The sequence below is a fragment of the Conger conger genome, chromosome 1 (genome assembly GCF_963514075.1).
Source record: "Conger conger chromosome 1, fConCon1.1, whole genome shotgun sequence".
Lineage (NCBI taxonomy): Eukaryota > Metazoa > Chordata > Actinopteri > Anguilliformes > Congridae > Conger > Conger conger.
Window position 1 is genome coordinate 31599217 of NC_083760.1, and position 20584 is coordinate 31619800.

General features: G+C 38.0%; 1 protein-coding gene across 5 annotated transcripts in view; it reads left to right on the forward strand.

The window, feature by feature from the left end:
- The window catches only part of crim1 (cysteine rich transmembrane BMP regulator 1 (chordin-like)), a 134775-nt gene that overhangs the window by 48570 nt on the left and 65621 nt on the right, over window positions 1-20584 (forward strand). For 3 of the 5 annotated variants that reach the window (XM_061247202.1, XM_061247203.1, XM_061247205.1), the window contains exon 3: window positions 16246-16296. The exons of the other annotated variants lie outside the window; for them this stretch is intronic. In XM_061247202.1, coding sequence (XP_061103186.1) covers window positions 16246-16296 — 51 coding nt within the window. The remainder of the gene's footprint in view (window positions 1-16245; window positions 16297-20584) is intronic. 5 annotated transcript variants of the gene reach the window in all.

A 20584-nucleotide genomic window follows, 5' to 3' on the forward strand; every position in this document is an offset into this window, starting at 1 on the left:
AGACTTTGATATTAGTAGTTCCTTTCAAATTGAATTTATCGAGGTCTGAAATTGTTCATCTATATTTTTGATTGTCTGTCACCAGGAGCATCATTGTTTGTAAGCTGTGTGCTAGACAACAGAGCCTTTTAAGTGTGCTTTCCCTCAAAGGAAAACATTTGAAAAGGAAAATGGCTGGGGAATGTGTGCTCTGTCAACAAAAAACATGTCTTAGAGTACATGTTTTGCTATTTACAGAATAAACACCTCTAGCCTAAGTCTGTTTGTATATATGCATACACACATGTGAAGGAATGGTGCAGTGGGTAGCCTCACAGCAAGGAGGTCCTGGGTTCGAATCCCGGTCGGCCGGGGCCTCTCGGTGTGGAGTTATCATATTCTCCCCGTGTTCGCGTGGGTTTCCTCTATTCCGGTTTCCAGTCCAAAGACATGCAGGTTAGGCTGATTGGAGAGTCTAAATTGCCCGTGGGTATGAGTGTGTGAGTGAATGGTGTGTGTGCCCTGCGATGGACTGGGGACCTGTCCAGGGTGTATTCCTGCCTTTCGCCCAATGTATGCTGGGATAGGCTCCAGCCCCCCTGCGACCCTGTTCAGGATAAGCGGGTTAAGATAATGGATGAATGGATGGACTTTCTTTCTGGCTTCTTGCTATAGTCATCTTTGGTCCTGAATACATACAGGACCTGGCAGTATTTCCCCCTCCTCTGTTAATTTTAGAAATACGTCTATATTTACACAGGGCACCACTTCTGTACAGAATATATCTCTATATTCCCACACTGGGCACCACTTATGGTGACGATGCCTCTATACTACACAATCAGTCTCATAAAATTTATATTATGTAGAATATCTAACCATTAATTTCATGAATTTAAAGAACAATCACTGACACATATGTGAAAAATAAGAAACAAAGACCATTATGAATTAAAAGGGCGGCCTGTAGCGTAGTGGTTAAGGTGAATGACTGGGACATGCAAGGTCGGTGGTTCTAATCCCGGTGTAGCCACAATAAGATCCGCACAGCCGTTGGGCCCTTGAGCAAGGCCCTTAACCCTGCATTGCTCCAGGGGAGGATTGTCTCCTGCTTAGTCTCATCAACTGTACGTCGCTCTGGATAAGAGCGTCTGCCAAATGCCAATAATGTAATGTAAATGTAAATATATGGAGAAATAGCCAGGCAGATATTTCACATATTGTATTATTGTGTGGGCTAGTATGTATCCATCATACCTTGAAAAGTTAAAAAAAGGTTTGTTAGGATAGCTATTCTCTGGACTGCATGAACCAACTGCTCCGTTGTTCCTGAAAGTCAATATTTGTGCAATATGTATTTTATTGTTCAAAATTACATATCAGAATTCCGGCCTGCCAGGTTGTTTAAAATATTGGCTTAATACAAATAATCTGTTTCATAAGTATTCAACCAGACAATTCAATCATCTACACCTTCCTATATGCCATACAAATATAGGTAATTTCTCTTTCAAATCGCTATAGAGGCGTCAAGCTCTGGAATTCTCACCTATTACACCTTGCAAATTACTCACTGTCTTTTATTGCAACTTGATCTACATGTTGAACTTTCATTCTATTCGCTCAATTTTGTGCTGCATATGTGTAGGCTATGTAAATATGTCTGTTTGTAGGCTAGGTCTGTTTGCATATGTCTTTTTAAATATGTCTGTCTTTGCATGAATATTGTAGTCTTCAGTTATAAATTATACTACAATACAATACTAATACAGTCGTTGTTCGTTCTGCTGGGTAGGTTCCTTTGGCTTCAACTTCTTGTGGTCAGCTAGCTGTAACGCCGCATGTATGCTATTTTCCATGTCGGGTGAAGTGAAGGTTTCTGAGGACTCCGGAGATTTCCGGTCTCGTAGATGCTGCACAGTGCCCAAGCGCCAGAGGCACATCCTTGCATGGTGAATCAGGAATACGGAATAATGGTTGAGCAATTGTTCTAACTTAGTTTTATTAACCTTGGAAGGAGGAAGGAAATATTCACACCTGGGCTGTGTGACGAGGCTTAAGAAAGTGGATGTGCGTCAGGTTCTTGAAGATACAGTCACTGTAGATGGCTTGTGGTACCTATTTTTAATTATGAATGCATTTTTTTAAATTTATGCATGAAATCCTGATATTACTTTGAAAGCCAAACGTGGCATCTGTGTTTGTCATTTCCTGAAGTTTATGGTAGAGGAGTGATGGGGGACCAGTATGTGAAGAGTGAGAGCCAACATGCAGTGAAATTGATTGAAGCCAACTTGCAGTCAGGTGTTGAGGACCCAGTTTTCTTCCAACTACTGTGAAGAATATTTGATTTATAGTTATGCAAATAATGATTTGCTGGTACTTCACATTCAAGCTCTGTATCTTGGAGAACTGCTGAAGAGAGCTTAAACCACTATCACTGAACAAAGCTGATATCTTGAGTGTAAAGTCATGTCCTCTGGCAAGGGTCATTAAAATTTAAATCCATGGACATACGGTTGTGTTCATACTCTTTTGTTGCACTTCAAAATGAAAAAAAAAAAATTCTATTTTACTTCAGAAAGAAAGTCCTGGTTTTTATTTTATTTTATTTTTTTAGATCTACGAAGATAGCTGTCACTGTGATATTTGATACCCATTGTCTGCATGGCAGTAAAATATATCTGTGTGAATGCCATTGTTATCTGAACATATAGGATAACACAATGAGCTTGTGGAGCTTTTGTTTTCAAATGCACTTCAGCAATACCTTCCTGTTCAATCAGCCTGGGTTTGGCTACTTACTAACACTAGTTTTCAACAATGAAAATGGTTGTTTGCTGGACAGTTCTGCATGTTTTGGTAGCATTAGTCATGATAATTATATTTACAGGAAGGTGTGTGAGGAGAGTGAATGATGGTACTGTGTGAGGTCACTATCCATCACCTATCTGTCCTGCATTTGCTTGTGTTAAACAGAACCTGCATGCTCTAATGCTTCTTAAATTGAAACAAATCAATTACTGTAATAAATGAATGGCATGTCAATGCAGAAAGAGTGTTCTCCTTCCCCCAGGCTAACCAGAATAGCACAGCATTGTAGCTTGGTGACAAACTTGATTGCTAAGAGCTGGCAGGGTAACGCTTGATAATTAGCCAAATTTAGTTGCCTAGCGTTAGAGGTTGTTTACTTAGAGCCGCCAAACTTCTTAATATATGTGGAATGTAACCCCTTACGATATTACAAGTATATATTCAGGAAGTTAATGCTGCCACATGACCTTGACGTTATTAAACTACAGTTTTATTTATTAGACTATTAGACTATTAGGTCTACCTAATAAAGTGTTCAGTGAGTGTATATAGAGTAAAATAGCATTTCATAATCTAATAGTGTCACAAGCAGGGAGACACCCTTGGGCGGACAGAGGATATGGACGGCGGGAGGTAGGAAGAATTCAGTCGTCAGTTTTCACAGGCGTTTTATTTGTATTGGGGAACTGGAGTCCGCAAGCCCACGACCAAATTAAAAATGAACAAGAAATTGTCACCCATCACCCTCACGGAATCTGGGCCAAAACAAATAACTAAAACAACAAAGGTAAAGAAAATTAACCTGCTCCCAATGCTTTTCAGCAGCCTTGGGCTTTCTGGCTTGTCAGCTCTCAGTATTTGCTCGCACACTGGTCACGGACATTGTTCGCCAGTCTCAGCCACCTACGGTGGAAAGAAGCACACATGTATAAGTACCTGCAGCCTGTTGCGCCAGTATTATGTAAGTTCAAACATAGGCTAGTTTGAACATTAATTCAGAGTTAAGCCATAACTTAATGTATGGTTAGGATGGCAGAAACCCTACCCATCTTTAGACGCAGGCTGAAAACCCAACAGACTGCACCATATACTCTCTTCAGCCTGCCCTTCCTTCAGACTGTCTTTCTTTTCGATTTTCATTTGGGGCGGCCTGTAGCGTAGTGGTTAAGGTAAAAGACTGCAACACTCAAGGTCGGTGGTTCTAATCCCAGTGTTGCTACAATAAGATCTGCACAGCTGTTGGGCCCTTGAGCATGCCCTTAACCCTGCATTGCTCCAGGGGAGAATTGTCTCCTGCTTAGTCTAATCAACTGTATGTAGCTCTGGATAAGAGCGTCTGACAAATGCCAATAATGTAATATGTAATTTGGGATAGTAATGCAATAGCTGTGTAGACATTGCTGTTTTGTGGCATAATTCGTTTTACTTTTACTTATTACAGTGCTATTCACAGGTTTGTTAACTTTGCACTTATTGATTACAAATTTGTGGCAGGGGGAGGGAATCAGGAATTTGGGGTCACTCCTACTGGTTTAAGTAGGCAGATGCACTTACTTAATCAGTTCAAGCTTTAAAAGTGTGCTTCTTTTCACAGTGTCTGAGACTAGAGACTTCTCATGCCTGAGATCGGAGAGAGATGGATATGCAGAAAAGCCCAACTGAAAAGCTGTACTTTTTGGGTTTTGGTTGGTTTAAAGTTTACTTTTTTAAGTTCATTATATTTTTTGTTTATTATATTTGAATCTTGTGTGGGTGAATGGATACAGTTATTATTTCTTCTCTCTCATTTAAAATGAATAAAAATAACAGATAAAATCTAGATTTATTGCATCTCCGTGTCAAGCTGTTTTGTCCCTCCCAAGTGTGTTTTACAGCGAATTACAAAATTATAACATTGATTCTGTGCCTTCTTGGTGATAGAAGAAATCAAACACTGATGTACTGATCTACTTTTGTACAGTAAGTTGCTCTGGTTAAGAGTGACTACCAAGGAATGGTAAATATAATGCATGGGTTTACCAGAACAAATTAAAGTAGCACATTGTCTATTTCAGCTGGTTATCCCCTTCAGACCCAGTGTCCATTGCCGTGGGCATCCCATGTTTTTTTTTTTTATGTTGAATGGTTTTAATGAATGGTTTTCATAATAGCCTTCTGATTATTTGGTTATTTAGTAGACCCCGACTGCTCAATCAGTTGCAAGTATAGCCAAGTATATAGGTTGACATTTGAAAAAGTTACATCACACCGAAGTGACGCATTGCACCAGTGCCTCAAGAGTTTAAAGTGGTTGACTGTCTACTTAAATTTGCACAGCCAAATGTAGGAATGCACACAATTTTGTAACAAAGTGTACAAAGGCAATCTTGAGACGCCAAGTCAGAACTCACAAGTCAAAAGAGTGCATCTCCTTGAACTAAAAAGCACTTAATTACTGTTTATGTGCACTCATATCTAGTCAGTGTTGACTCCATAGTCCTTGAATGTTCATGACATTATGGATTAAGTCTAAAGCATGTTTGATCTTTCAGATATGGAGGGGATTTTTCTGATGAGCTGTTGAATCTTTTAAAACCCAATACATGTAAAAAAATTTGTCATTCTGTTCATGTGAAGATGCAAGGAATGTGATCATAAATAGCACCATAGGGGGCACAAAGTGGAGTGATTGATCCTTGTGATAAATTATTCTAGCAAATGCAAAGCGCCCTCAGGAATTTGATACACTGGTTTTTAAATTCTTTCAGAATGAGGGATTGAGCAGTGGATGTTTTTTGGTTTATTTATGAAAATGGCACTGATGCATTCGAGTATGAGAACATTGTGACAACAGCAGTAGCAGCAACAACAAACACTTGCTTAGCCACACCTGAAAGAGACATGAGTAGACATGAGTGCACTACTTTCCTTTTTTCCTACTACCACTGAAACATAGAAGTGAATCAAGCCGATCAGAAGCTAAAGTAAGAATCTGCTGAAGTCTGATGAAGAGAAAATAGACTCGAAATATCACTGCTGGTGCTAAAGAAAGCACAGAAAAAGGGAGATATCGGTATAGTTATTTAATATCACTCAGTTCTGCACCTACCTAGTATGTTTTTTTATGTGCGCATTTCCATCTTTGCTATAAGGACATGAGCTGCAGTAATAATTAATATTTTTTTGAGGTTGGGACATGGAACTTCCCATCTCTGGATCGTTTGGATGCACATGGAAATACCATGAAATCTTGCTTCCAGTTTCACTTTGCATTGACTGTACATTGCACCCGTCTCTTGGAGGCCTCATCTTCTTAAAATACAGTTGCTCAGGGCAGCGGTGATTATAAGCTCAAGGCTCAATGAGCTCCCACAATCATGCAAATGGGCTAATTATGAAAAAAGGCTCATTTGTTTGTGGGCAACGGCCAATTAAGGTCAATTTAAACGATGAGGGATAGGGCTGTTTAGAAGTTGGATTGTAACAATTTTTACAGTACTTTACAGTGCGATATGGATTTTAAATTCTTTGTAGTAAGAATGACCTCACTGGTCTATTCTATGGACAATATTCTATTCTAAGGTCTATTCCAAGAGTTCCCAAACATTTTTCTGAAAATGTTCACAAACTTACCCAACACCCCACCCACAACACCCTTTAGCCACAACTTTTCTGCAAATATACCACAACCTCTCCTGCCACATGTTAAAGAGGTAGTGGCCTACATTCACATATTTTAAAGAGACAAAAATGACATTTTATCTTTTTCAAAATTTTCAGGTGAACCCATCCTGAAATCGAGCAACCCACATGGGGTCCTGACCCACAGTTTGGCAACGCTATTCTATTGTAATTTTTATTGTTATCTTTTTATTCTCTTATTATTCCTCATAATTCAAATGATATCATATAAAAATCACAGGATCTAAATCACAGGACATGACTGTGGGAAAATAAAATTGCAATTAAAAAAAAAACTTACTGTTGATTAGACTAAGCAGGGGCCAATCCCCCTTGGAACAACGTGGAGTTAAAGGCCTTGGTCAAGGGCCCAATAGCTGTGGCTACACGGGCTTGAACCACCAACTGTCTGGATCCCAGTCAAGCAACTTAGCCACTAGGCTGCCACACTGCGCCATTTTATAACCATGTTGATTTTATTCATTGGCTAACCTTGTGAGTGTACAAACTGCAATGTGTCTCTGGTTAATGTATACATTCTCTCAAGCTTTCGGGAAATACATCAGACAGAGAAAGAGAGAGTTATGCATTCTAAAATTTCCCTCGGGATGAATAAAGTATCTATCTATCTATTTAACTTATCGTTTTTTAAATGTAGAATGCAACAGTCTATCTAAAGTGTCTAGGTTTAGTGCCACAATGGGCAATCTCATCTGCACAGGCCACCTGTTTAATTCAGTCACAGTTCCGAAAATACCAGCCACAGACTGATGTCGAGATAGATTTCTAAGCTCTGAGAAACTCTGAAATATTTTTTGCAAAATAGCCCCTCTTTCAAACATGGCATTCAGACATTCCACAGAGAGGGTAACATTCCCCCTGCGCTGCAGTGGAACGGTGGCATTTCCTGTAGCGTTAAGTGGGTGGGTACCTCTGCATTCCAATGAGTGCAGGAAACTCTGTCACGGCCTGGCAAAGTATGCTCAGCGCGTGTCATTTCGCATTACATATTTCAGATTTCTACTATTGTCTGCGATACTGGAGATTGTTTTATATGACTCATTAGGGACTTTAAACATAACACAGGTCAGTTACCTTATGAACATCTGCTTAGAAAATGCATACGAGTAGCATCATGAGAAAGTTACATTTTTATGCCTTTTTTTAAACCCATTTTTTCTCTAGCAACCTCAAAAATGTTGTAGCACACAGGTGCAGCTGTAAACTTGTTTGATTCATAAAGAATGATTTCATGACAGTATTGCTATGAACAAAAATCGTGTATTACAGTATATAGTAAGTTAATGTGCAGCAGTCAGAGCTTGCTTTCTCTTTGGGAGACTTGCTCTGAGTTTTTTTTTTTTTTAAAGAGATTTGCAGGGCTACTTTTCCATGCTTCTTGTAAACATCTCCCAGTTCTGTCTGAGAAGTTGGTTGCATTTTCTGTTTCTCTTGATCCAACTAATCCCAAACACATTAAGTCATACTGAGGTCTGCACTCATGGAGTGGCCAGTCCATTGTTCTGAGAACACCGGTAATTTGACGCTTAGCCATGTATATAGGGTCATTATCTTGCTGTGGAATTAATTTACGCCCATTCAGACGTTGTCCAGAGGATACGGAATGATACAGTATCAGGATTTGTTTGTATATATCAGCATTCATTATGTCTTCAATCAAAACCAAATCACCCCGCTGATCCTCCACCATGCTTGACTGGTGGTTATAGACATTGTTCCAAGAGTCTTTCATTGCTTTGGCAGCGTACATACTGCTTTCTCTTCTGAAAATCTGAAATTTTGACTCATCGGCCCTTAACACCTTACTCCACATCTCAGTGGAGAAAGGTTTTATCTCATGCTTACTAGTGTAAATCTCTTCTCTTTTGTTTATTTCCTTTTCTCAGTAGCACCTTTTTGACAGCTACGCATCCTTTTAGACCCATAGCATTGATCGTCTTCTCACTGTGGAAGGATTGACAGATTTCTTCAGATCTGATGCAAGAGTGGAGCTTTTTTTAAGCACTGTCTTTATGATGGTGATAGTTCCTGTGGTCTACCAGTTCTTGCACCAGTTGTTAGGACTCCCATTTTGTCTGTATCATGCAATATTCCTTTCAAACTGACGTTTTATTTTCCCCTCCTATTTTCAACTTTGACTTTCACTGTCCTTATGCAGTTGAATTATTGTATGTCTAATCTTTAGCCATTTAAAATCACACATGCACATGATTAAGAAATCTCCAAGGCAGCTAGGTGTATCTGTGTAGTTCTTTGTTTGAATGAGTCGCTTTTGAAGGCAAAGGGTTCTGGCATAAGGTCATTTACACTTTTGGTCAGAACTTTTATTGGGAGCTGTAATTGTAATTGTTTTTCATTGGAAAGATTGTAGACAAGCTAAAAAGTGGTATTATGGTGCATAAAATAGGACAAATACGGATAGATTTGATATTATTTGTAGCATTACAAAAATGTAGGCATTTTTGTAATGACCTGTTAAATGTATGTTTCCTGCATTATTGTCTGATACTGAAAAGAAATATTCCTTGTCATCCCTCATGCGGTGAAATTACTTTGGCAAAAACTTCAGGTAATCCCTTCTGCTTTATTCTAAAGCATTTTCCCCTACAGCAATGACTTTCATGCAGAAATGTATCCAAATTCTTAGACAGTTTTTTTTCGAAGAGCATGGGATTGTGGCACATTGAATACTTCCAACTGTGTGATCCAAATGTCACTATTGTATAACAATAATAGTTTCTGGGCTAGGACAACAAGGATTAGAGTAAACTTGCTCAGAATGTTATTTGACACCTATTTTGAAATGATCATATAAGTGTTCAGCTTGGAGAATTTCTGAGACTTTTGCATGTTTTATCAATAATTAATTCACAAAAATTGGCACTGCACAGCAGGGTCATGCAGAGACCTTCTGAAGACTATGGGTTAAAAATTATAAAAGGGCATGTTAACCTAGAAAAACTGTTTTACAACATCCATTTATTGTCCAAAATGAATGAATGAAAATTGATTGCAGAAAGTCAAAGGGACACTTAGGGCAAGTGTTTAGGCACCTGGAGACCCCCTCTGCACATGCCTGTGTCACGGACATTGCAATGAGATTCTTGCAAATGATGTGACCAAGAGGCACATTATAAAAAGTAAAATACGATTAGCCTTGAGATGGCTTCAAGATCAACATTTGCACAAAGGTGGTGCCATATTTATTGCATGTATTCAAATAGTTAGATTCATGTACACATTGACATCTTTCTCAAAGCTAGTCTGGGTATAAAGTGGTTTCCCGAACTACTCCATATGTGGGACAAAGACATACAACAAACATTTTTTTTTTGGCTTTCTACTCCACAATTTTAGATTTGGAGATCATAACAATTCACAAGTGTGTTTTCTCAACTTTTATTACAGGGTATTTATATACATTCTGGTTTCACCATGTAGAAATTACAGCACTTATTATACATAATTTCCCCTCCCATTTCAGACCACCATAATACTTGGGACATATTAATATTATGTAAAAGAAAGTAGTCATGTTGAGCACTTTGTTTAGTTGCATATCCTTTGCATTCAAAGACGGCTTTAAGTCCCCCGTCGACATCACTGGGTGCTGATTATCTCCACTGGTGAAGTATTCTCTTCATCACATGAAATGCATGTTGAATTCAGATTGGGTGAATGACTTAGCTAGTCAATAACTTTCCTGTTCTTTCGCTTTGACAAACTCCTTTGTTGCTATCACAGTATGTTTGGGCTCATTCTCTTGAACTTCCCAAACCGCCATGTTTCACAGATGAGGATGGGGTGCTTATCATTATCATAGCTAACACAAAGTAATTGTGAAAGGGAACATTTATTAGATTATGTTAAGCTTTGCCGTAGGTGCTGGCCAAATCAAGTCATAGCTAGTTATCTAATCTAGCTAGACATGAGTTAGCCATGAAGGTCCTGCTAAAAAGATAACCATAGTCACTCCAGGTCACACCCAATATAACAGTTAGCTTACGTTAGAGCTAGCGATTACATTGAGGTAGAGCTCCAGTAGCTAGCTACATTTATTATTCTACAGACAAATACATTATTGGCTGACTAGCTAGTTAGCTTACGTTAAGCTGTTACCTTAATTGACGTTAAAGCGGGTAATTAGCGGGATATTTAATTAATTTATGTTTAATTTCATACAGTGCAGGTTGAGAACAGATACCCCCTACTTGAGCTTTACTAATGGTAGCTAGCTAAGGTTGACATCCCTGACGAAGGAGTGCAGCTCAGAAAAACTTACAGCACTCCTGGTTGGAGTTCTGTAAGTTTTCCATTTATGTACACCGACCTGACTGGCATCTTTTTGGCTGCCATCACTTTACTATATCCGATTATTTACTGTACTCTGTTGTCATAAATTGTGTCCTTGCTTGCCACTTTAGACAGTCCCTCAGGCTGGCTGCTACTACTGTCAGTTTGCTAAATGTGATTGCCGGCGATACAGTTACTGAACATAACAGTGATTGTGATTCTCATGTCCTCTTAATAATGGAACCTTATTATTATTTTTGTTAGCCTGTGTCACCCCCATGTTAAGTCTATGGACAATTCATTGTTGAAAATTCAAATATAATAAAATGTAAAGTCATGAAATGAGAAAATGTACGCATGCGTCTGAACTATGGACATGATGATTAGTCTTGTGTCAGTATTATTTGGATTCAAATTGAGTTGTTTTTGTGGAAAAAAAGTGTTATTTTACGCCTATTTTTTAAGGGTATCCATAACATAGAAATGGCGCAACGTAGCAATACCAAAATCAGTGGTTGGCGAACCTGTTGCCATTGTAATAGACCTGTTTTTGATTGATTGATTTTGAAACGTGTGAGATATTGAGATATTTGTTTGTATGCCTTTAAAAGATGAGTGTGCACTTTAACCACGTGGAATTGTTTGATAACAAATTTAAAATTGGGGGTGTACAGAGGCAAATCAAGACAACAATTTCTTGGTCCCAAGACATATGGAGCTCAATATATATCACTCTCTTTCTCTTTCTGTATTTCATTGATGCTTGATGTCAAAACAAAAAAGCACCTCAGAATTCTAGGACATTTATGTGGGCTGGGGCTACAGCCAGAGGCCTGGTGAATTCCCATGATGCCGTTCTCTATTGTCACGTGTGACCGCTTTGCTCTTGACAGGAAGAGCTTGTGACATGTCTGACTGCAGGTTTTTAGTGCTGTACACAGTGGACTAGATTATAGTGTAAGACAGCTTCCAACTGGCCAATGTCAACTTGGATTTGTCAGGTTCCATTTGACTCATTATTATGGTTGGGAGAGGGTTGCTATGTTTAAAAAATGGGAAAAAAAGAAGAAAACTGTTCCAGTAGGCTGTTATTTTGTGACCATAGTGCTAAGAGATGCATTTATGTTGATAAATTGTCAATATAAGGAATTCAAGCAAAATCAAGAATCTCAAATAGCCCATTTTACTCAGGTAAATATATTAATATGACAAAAATGAATGTCTCAGTGCACAAATGAAAAATGGCATACAGTTTTCTCCATCATGCATAGTATGTGCTAAAAGTGTGGAATGGCAGTGTAAATTACAAAAAAATCCATGCAGCAGAAAAATCTATTGAAATAAAAGTACCCATTAGTAGAAAATGTAAAGTAAGAAGCTGTCTTTGAGCTCAGCTGAATTGTACATAAAATATGATGAATTACATTTTGGGAATGTTGCTCATGTGGGTCCAAAATGAGGAAATAATTCCATAAAAATAGAAAAACAAAGCAAAAACAAATAATAGCCTAGTAGAAAGAGCACGATTCTTCTTCTGGTTCCCAAAGGGGACCAGAGACTGGCTTTAAGAGGAAATCAACCTTGAACTCAAGTCCAATCTGCTGGTAAGCTCATCTGAGCAGAAACTGGGATGTGACAGCTACAAGCAATCACAACGTTATGAGTTGGAGCACTGGGAACAGAAAATAATCATACATTTGTCACAACCTTCCATGAAACAATATGAGCCCAGAGTGGTCCTTATATTTAGCTTAGCATTTTGAAGTTTTACTGAAGTGTTATCAGTGTTTGTTTGAGCTGCTGCGATATTCAACAGTAGATCTGCATTAAGGCAGACCCTCCTGACTGTCACAGGTTCATGGAAAAGAATTTCTGCGTTGACTGTGTTTGGGCAAAATATCAGAGGTGGTTTAGGCTACTTGAAATCTGCCAGAAAGTCAGCTAGCAGCTTGTATTTAGATAAATCAAGGTTTATGGCCTGTTTTTCAATAGCAAGAGGCATGGAATGTCCACAAGCAGCCCTGAAATCGGCCAGGAAAATCAATATTGAATATACAGCTAGATAATCATATCTGCAGAATTACAATTCTGGTATTCTTTGAGTAGCTTTGCTGCCTACTGTAGCCGACTAAGTACAAGTATAGAGTTATTGATTGTCCTTTTTTCACGTTTCACGTTTGTGTAGAGAAACTTGTCTCTGGGGCCAGTGCAGTTCCCTCTGCTAGCAGCACACAGTCAGGAGGACACAAGATTGCTAAAGTGAACCATGCATTACAGTGAAAAAATATGTGTCATAATAGGCGGCAGCTGAATTAACCTTCCTTGTGCGGAACGCTGTGATTTATCGGGTCTTCGTTCCCGGTAAGAGGAGCCTGCTCTGCCAAAGGACTGGCTTTTATCCGCAAGGCAAAATAGACCTCCTGGGACATCTGCCAATTTTACCGGCACAGTGGGACTCTGTACCTACTCAAGGACCAGCCAGGAGCCCTCTTTGGCTGTCGGCCATGTATGTGCTAGATGAGCCCTGTCAGTACTGCCAATGAAATTGCAGTAGTAATGTTTTTTGATGTGGAAATAATATTTATGAAGTAGATTTGAGTTACCTGGGAAAATGGATGCTTTTTAACAAAAATATTTTTTTCCCCGAAAAAATTGATATAATGACACCTGTGGTTGAAACATGTAATAACAAGTCACACTGTTAATGTCTATAGTAGGATCACATATAGTAGGTTTTGCTGATGTTTGCACTGTTGAAGCCATTAGTGGGGGGGTCGGGGGGGGGAGGTGGGGGTGGTTGAGGAGTCTCAACATCTCTTCCTCAAAACATATGAATTGGTCACACGCCTTTTCCTGGCACGCTCCAAGATGGCTGTGTTGGTGAAGCACCCAGGGTTAATTACAGAGGTAAACAGCCAGGCATCTCTGGATGATCTTTTATGCTCTTTGATTAAGGTCAAGCCCTCATTGCAGAGTACTTGTTATGTCTGCCAGTGACTACGTGCCTGTAGTGAATTGAAACTCACAGTCATGGCTGTGCCTACCAAAGAGGATGCTGATGCATTTAAATAGTGTGTGTATGTATGTATGTATGTATGTATGTATGTATGTGTGTGTGTATGTATGTGTGTGTGTGTGTGTATGTATGTGTGTGTGTGTGTTTGTATGTGTGGTTTTTTGGGCACATGGTTAAACGACTTGTCATTAGTCAATAAAGAAAATTGGCAAGGAGAAAGTGTCCAAAGTGTATGATTCATGGTTTCGTAAGTGTCTCATAGTACATGCATGCCATAGGCATACAATTCAGTTCAGTGGTGCATGCACCGTGTCTCATTGGAGAGGCTGTGTCAATACATTCTCTATTTGTGTAATATATGGCCTTGTAAGTCATTATTTCTGCTTCATACTGTAGATTCATTTAATGCAGTATATTTACCATTTAAACTGAAAACAGGCAGTTTGTAATGTTATGCATCTGTTGTTATTTGATTAGTTGTTTGCCGGGTGTTGCAATGAAAAACAAAATTTTACATTTAGAGCCCTAAATCTTTGTAAATTTGTATGTTGGTGTACGTTTCTATGCAGCATTTTTATCTCGCATTCTAATTTTTATTTTTAGCAGAGACAATTTTTGGGGGTCACCATCTCCAAAAGTAAACATACTTTTAGTGACATTTTATATTGTAAATTTAAATGTATACAATATATACAATATATACAATATCTAGTATGCCGTATAAATAGATATACACTCACTGAGCACTTTATTAGGAACACCTACATAATCATGTGATTATCTAATCAGTGTGGCAGCAGTGCAATGCTTAAAATCATGCAGATATGAGTCAAGAGCTTCAGTTCATATCAACCATTGGGAAAATGTGATCTACTGAGTACTGCTGTGCAGTTAATCAGTATGCTATACGATCTAATACAAATACACATTTCTATACTATGATGCTTAAGGAAACTGAGTGTGTCATTAAAGCGGTGTTGGACAGGATGTTCAACTTGCATGATCTTTTGGAGTCATCAATGTGGAACATCAATTTCTGTAAGGTTTTAAAATGAATGACCTTTATAAATGTTCTGTTTTGAATATTTTTATTATTATTATTATTATTATTATTTTTATTATTATTATTATATATATTTTTTTAACATATTTCATCATTTAGATTGTAGACTTATTCAGTTTAAATAAACCACACATAATTCACCCATCCACTATTAATTCACTATTTACAAGTGGGTTGGCAAGACAGCACAACCGACTTATATATCGGATATATCAGATGTATCAATAAGCCAGATTTAGTGATGGAAAATTGTAGGATGGAATCGTGCTTATTAAAAACCTGTTCATATTAAAATTACTCCACAAGTAAGAATGAAGTACTCCATGTGTTTTGGCTTTGTCAAAACATTCAATATTTATCAACTTCGCAATCCATTAACGGCATGTAATTATTTTTTTCCCCTTTCATATTTGCATAATAGATTAACTTTTTAATACTGTATATTAAAACCACAATTAAAACGATTTTATTTTGAAATCAGAGCACTTTAGATTACTGTCAAATCACAATATTACTTTAGGGAAATGGTTTATTTATGCATTAATTCATTAGTTAAGTAAAGTAGTCGTCATATTTTTGACCATATATTTACAGTGAGTCGGATATTTGGAAGAATAGCTTTATTAGTAAAACAATTGTGGTTGTGGAAGATTTAATTTAATGTTCATTTTATATTGCAATTGAGTGAACTGCACCACTATGTGCTCAATACATTTGGTCTTATCAGATATTGCATAACATTGTGATCCATGCATTATCTATGTGCATGCTCCTTAGATTAGAGTTAAAAGCGGTCTTAAAAACAACTATGCCACTGTTCACAGACATGATTTTCATGTAACGTGCTTGGAATTTGTGAGTTCATTATTTTATTGTTATGGAGCTCCTCGCTTTAGGAGGGCTTCAGATAAAACCAAAGCAAGTTTTGGCACATGCGTACTCCTGGGAAAATTGATTCCTTTCAGTTTGGTTTCAGTTTGGTCTGCCTTCATTAGGGCCCATTTTGTTTACCTTTCAAGCTAAAGCAGTGATGCATGTGACTGTACCTGGCAATGCGTGGGTGATCCAGGCTCATGGCTGCTCATCATTTTATTATTATTTTTTCAGCAGGGCTGCAAGTGTTATCCTGAATTCTAATTTTCCATATTGCCAAGTTTGGGTGTCAATCTATAGGTTCATTGTTGATTTTCTTGTCTAATTTGAAGGTTTCTTGTCCCTATGCTATGCCTGGCTCTATTATCCTGAGGTTTTAAGCAAGCTCTGCTACAATCCATATAGGGACCCTGATATTGCTTTTTGTTCAGCTGAATATGTTTATCTAATAATGCAAATGATGGTAAAATGGTAATTGACATTATTATCACTGTTACCCTCTTTCTCCTTGTCCAACATTTATTAGGACAAAAGGACAGCAGTGGGTGGGGTCCAGCCTATCATGCCACGCCTCCTGGTACGAGTCCTCCCACTAGACTGGGCAAGTGTATTTGAATAAGGAGACCGATAATGATTCATGATTTTGTGGGGTGTGGGAGCACACACAATTATTCACAATCTTGACATTTGGTTTTTTTGCACTGTGAGATTTTCTGCCACAGAATAAAGGAAAAAAAGGAAAATTAATGTTTATTTTTCTTAGACATTTGAACCTTTAAAGGTACAATAATTTTTGTGTAATAACATTGTGACAAGACCATTGTAAATCCTATCCTATCATTGAAAAAGGCTCATTAACTTGTTATAGTCCTTCAGTTCGGGTTTAAAAATATACAATTGACGGACTGACACTCCAAAACATTGCATAGCTGTAGAATAATTCAAACTCATTGGTTGAAAATTGGTTCTAATTGCCACAGCCAATGGTGTGTGTGTGTGTGTGTGGGGGGGGGTTCAATGTCAGTGTGTTCGCAGAGAAGGGGGAGGGATAAACAGTGTTGTGGTTTGAGGGTGTTTGTTGCTGCAATTCCTCTCTTGGCCGTTGAAAGTCCGAAATGACCAATTGTACCTTTAATGTATAATATATTATGCTGTGAGCTCCATAAGTTTTTGGACTACAGCATATTTTTCATGATTTGGCTCTGTATGCCTGAACTTTGTAATCAAACAATTCACATGTGGTTAAAGTGCCAATTCTCAGCTTTGATTGTACTTTCACTTCAACCACACGAGTTGTTCGATTACAAATCTAAAATTGTGGCATACATAGTCAAATTAAAATCAAATATTTGTCCCAAATATATATACAGTGGCTTCTGCAAGTATTCAGACCCCTTCACTTTTTGTCGCATATTTCATTTAAAATGGATAGATGGGCAAAAATGGCAATTTTTTCTACATGCAATAACTCCTAATGACAAAGTGAAAGCATAATTTGAAAAATGTATTACAAATCAAAAACTGAAATCTTTCATTTACATAAGTATTCACAAAATCGTATTGAGCCCAAAATTTAATTTTGAGTTTTGGAAACTAATCGAAAGAGGAGACTGTAAGCTTACCATACCAAAGTTATCTCTCTACTCCACATATCACAGGGGTTGTGTCCCATTTAATTTTGGGTGCCAGCAAACTATGGTTTTGAGAACAACGGCTTTTGAGAACAAAGTTTTGTTGCAAGAGTTACGATTGGGCTAACGGAACTCTGGGGCTATAACTTGTCATCTTATGTGTAAACCCTTTAGAACTATATTTTTACTCTGAACTTTTACTCTTGACATTAACACAGACAGACAATGTATTTCTGTCAGTGACAAACTGGCTAGCTGTGTTACTTTAACTTATTACAATGTTAAAAGCTTACAAATTATATTTTTACTTTGAATTTGCCAGTAGGACATCCAGATTACGAAAGCCAAGATACAAAATTAAGATGAAAGCCTAAAACAGCCAGAAATGTACATTTATACATAAACATTGGAAATTGGTCATCGCAACTTACGATTGATGATAGAGCAGGTCACATATGTATAGATAGAGCTGGTAAAGATACAGTGATATAAGAACCATTTCTCCTACAGTAATTGAGATTGGGCAAGTCACAGTCATGGAGTCATGCGAATTAGTGCAAACATTGTTAGCCCATATCTCCCAGATGAACAATCCAAGACTAGTGTAATTTTGGTCGCAAGTGTTTCTTATAAGGCCAAATCAGAATGCTAAATCTTATCATCTGTGACGATGCGGTCCAAAAGTGTGTTGAACCACAGAGGGATAATTCCATGGTAATTCATTATTGTGGTGAATGGGGACACTTCCTCTCTGGTTTATCACTTTGTGAATGGTGACCCTCCCTGGTTAATTCATGTGGTGAAGAGACATCTCTTCTCTGGTTCATTGTGTTGGAAAATGAAGAGACATTCATTACTGCTTAACCCATCAGTCCCAAGGGCACTCAAGCGTAACTACCATACGGAACTCTTGACCTGATACCTTTTCGACCAAACAAAATGACTGCGGTACTATTGTTTTGAGCCCTGATTAAAACGCAACTTCTCAATTTTCTCCAAAATCACTTGAGATTTGGGTAGAGACACTTCTTATGGGGCTTGGGACTGAAAGGGTTTATAGAGACACTTCTTATCTGATTCATTCATGCATTATAGTTGTATTGAATGGAAACACTCCTCAGGCTTGGAGCTTTGGTAAATGGACAATTTTACAGGCCTGGGAGGAGAGTTCATTCTAAATATATATTTTTGTAATTTCAAGAGTCTCTGAAGAGGCGCTGGTGCAGGGATTCTAAAAGTTGGTGATGGAGGGCAAATTTCTGGAGCCACATAAGAAATCTGGAGGGCTGGACTCATCCAAAACTCACCATATTCACCCAAAACTATCAATTTTATTTATTATACATTCAAAATGTGAACTCCACTTAGAAAAAAAAAGAGTTATTAAATTTACTTTAATAACTAACAAGCAAACTATAAAACAATAATTACACCCAATAAGTATTCCCATTTTGTGAGTCCCAAGTGCATCTTGCTCAATGTAACAGCAACAGAAATGCTTACATCACACCATATCCAATGAAGAAAAATATATATATATTGCCAGTGCAGGATGGTAAGGAGATAAGGCCTACCGCAAAACATGGGAGATAAATAATGTTTTAGTTTTTGCATTTCTAAAATCTGTTCCTCCCAAAATAACACATTATGTTAACTTTTTTCTTATCTAACATGACATAATTTACAATGGAATCCGTTATGACAAATGAGATTTGCGGTGCTGATTTCTCCTGGTCACAATTTCTTACATTCTTGGTTCCATATCTATTGTCGCAATGCGAAGGACTGAGTGTAAGTGGGCTTTCGGCAGCCTGGATTTTAGTTCTGTGTAATAATAATAATAATAATAATAATAATAATAATAATAATAATAATATGGTGCCTTTTTCAAACCAAAGGACACTTTATAGATTATAGGATAAAACGATATCCAACAGAAAACATGCAACAGTAATACAAAGATACCAGAAAAAAGTAAATTGATAGAAATTTATAAATAAAGAACTCAATTAGGCTCTGTTGCAAAGCGCAGCTCTTGCCTCGGAACTTTCCGGTAGATCGATGAGCTCAAACTACAGTTCTGTAGCTGCATCTTTTGGGACACATTTAAATGGATCCTGGAAGACCTCGAATGAGTTTTCATGGCGCTTGTAGTCCGAGAAGTGGCAACGGAATTCTGCCTGCAGGTTTTGCATGATCCGGTTGTTTTTGTCTGAGTGCATAATGATGCAGGATAGGTCGATTTCCATGCTCCTCCTTGAGGGCTTTGCAGGTGGGGCTACATTCCCTTTCAACAGCTGATGTTTTCTCTGGAACGACCGGATGTTGTCAAACCAAGTAGTAATGAGCTTTCAGTGGCCCTGCATCTTCACACTGAGATCATTGAGTAGAGTGGTCATGTCTACAAGGAGTGCTAAATCACGAAGCCACTTGGCTGTACTAAATCTTATAATCCATGAGGTGTGCAGTTAGTCTATGCAAGACATGGGGCAAAGAACCACCCAACATGAAATGCATAATTGCAGACCTTAGAGAGTGTATCAAAAATAAAACCAGAGCATTCATATATTTTTGTTGGATGTGCTGTATAGTCAATATAGTGTGATGAGTTAATATAGCTACACGTATAGTAATGCAGTTGAAATGTATTTTCATACATTTCAGCTACAATCAAAACTTGATATTGATTTATTCAGCTGCCATATAACGTCATCAAAGCTGTTGTAATCTCCAGGAGAGGATATATAACTTTACTGTCTGTAGCCAGCGTATGAGCAGTGTACAATTGTCATATTGTCTGTGGCTTGCAGTTGCTGTCTTTCCCTTGTACATTTGTAAAAAAAAAAAACTTCAGCTCCTTATCTCTTTAGTATTATTGAACACAGGGATTAAAGTCTCCGCGGCATATCCGTCATATTTAAAAATAAAATGGTCTCACTCCACCCCGCAGAAATCAAGCTGTCAACACAGTTGCCCAAACTCTTCTTGAAATTAATCACCAGGTTCATTTAAATAATTATTATTACAAAAGTCTTCAGTGAGCTGGCGTTTGGAGGAGAGAAGGTAAAAAGTGTTGGAGTTTGGGGATATTATGGAATTGAAACGGATAACAGGAAGTGTTCATTTAATCATGGAAGCCCATTGGACCTGTCGCTATCCTGTACCTGTATGTCCCAAAATTCTGCAGAAGCGAAAGTCGTAGTAGCCCAAGTTAGGTCATAACATTTCGAACAA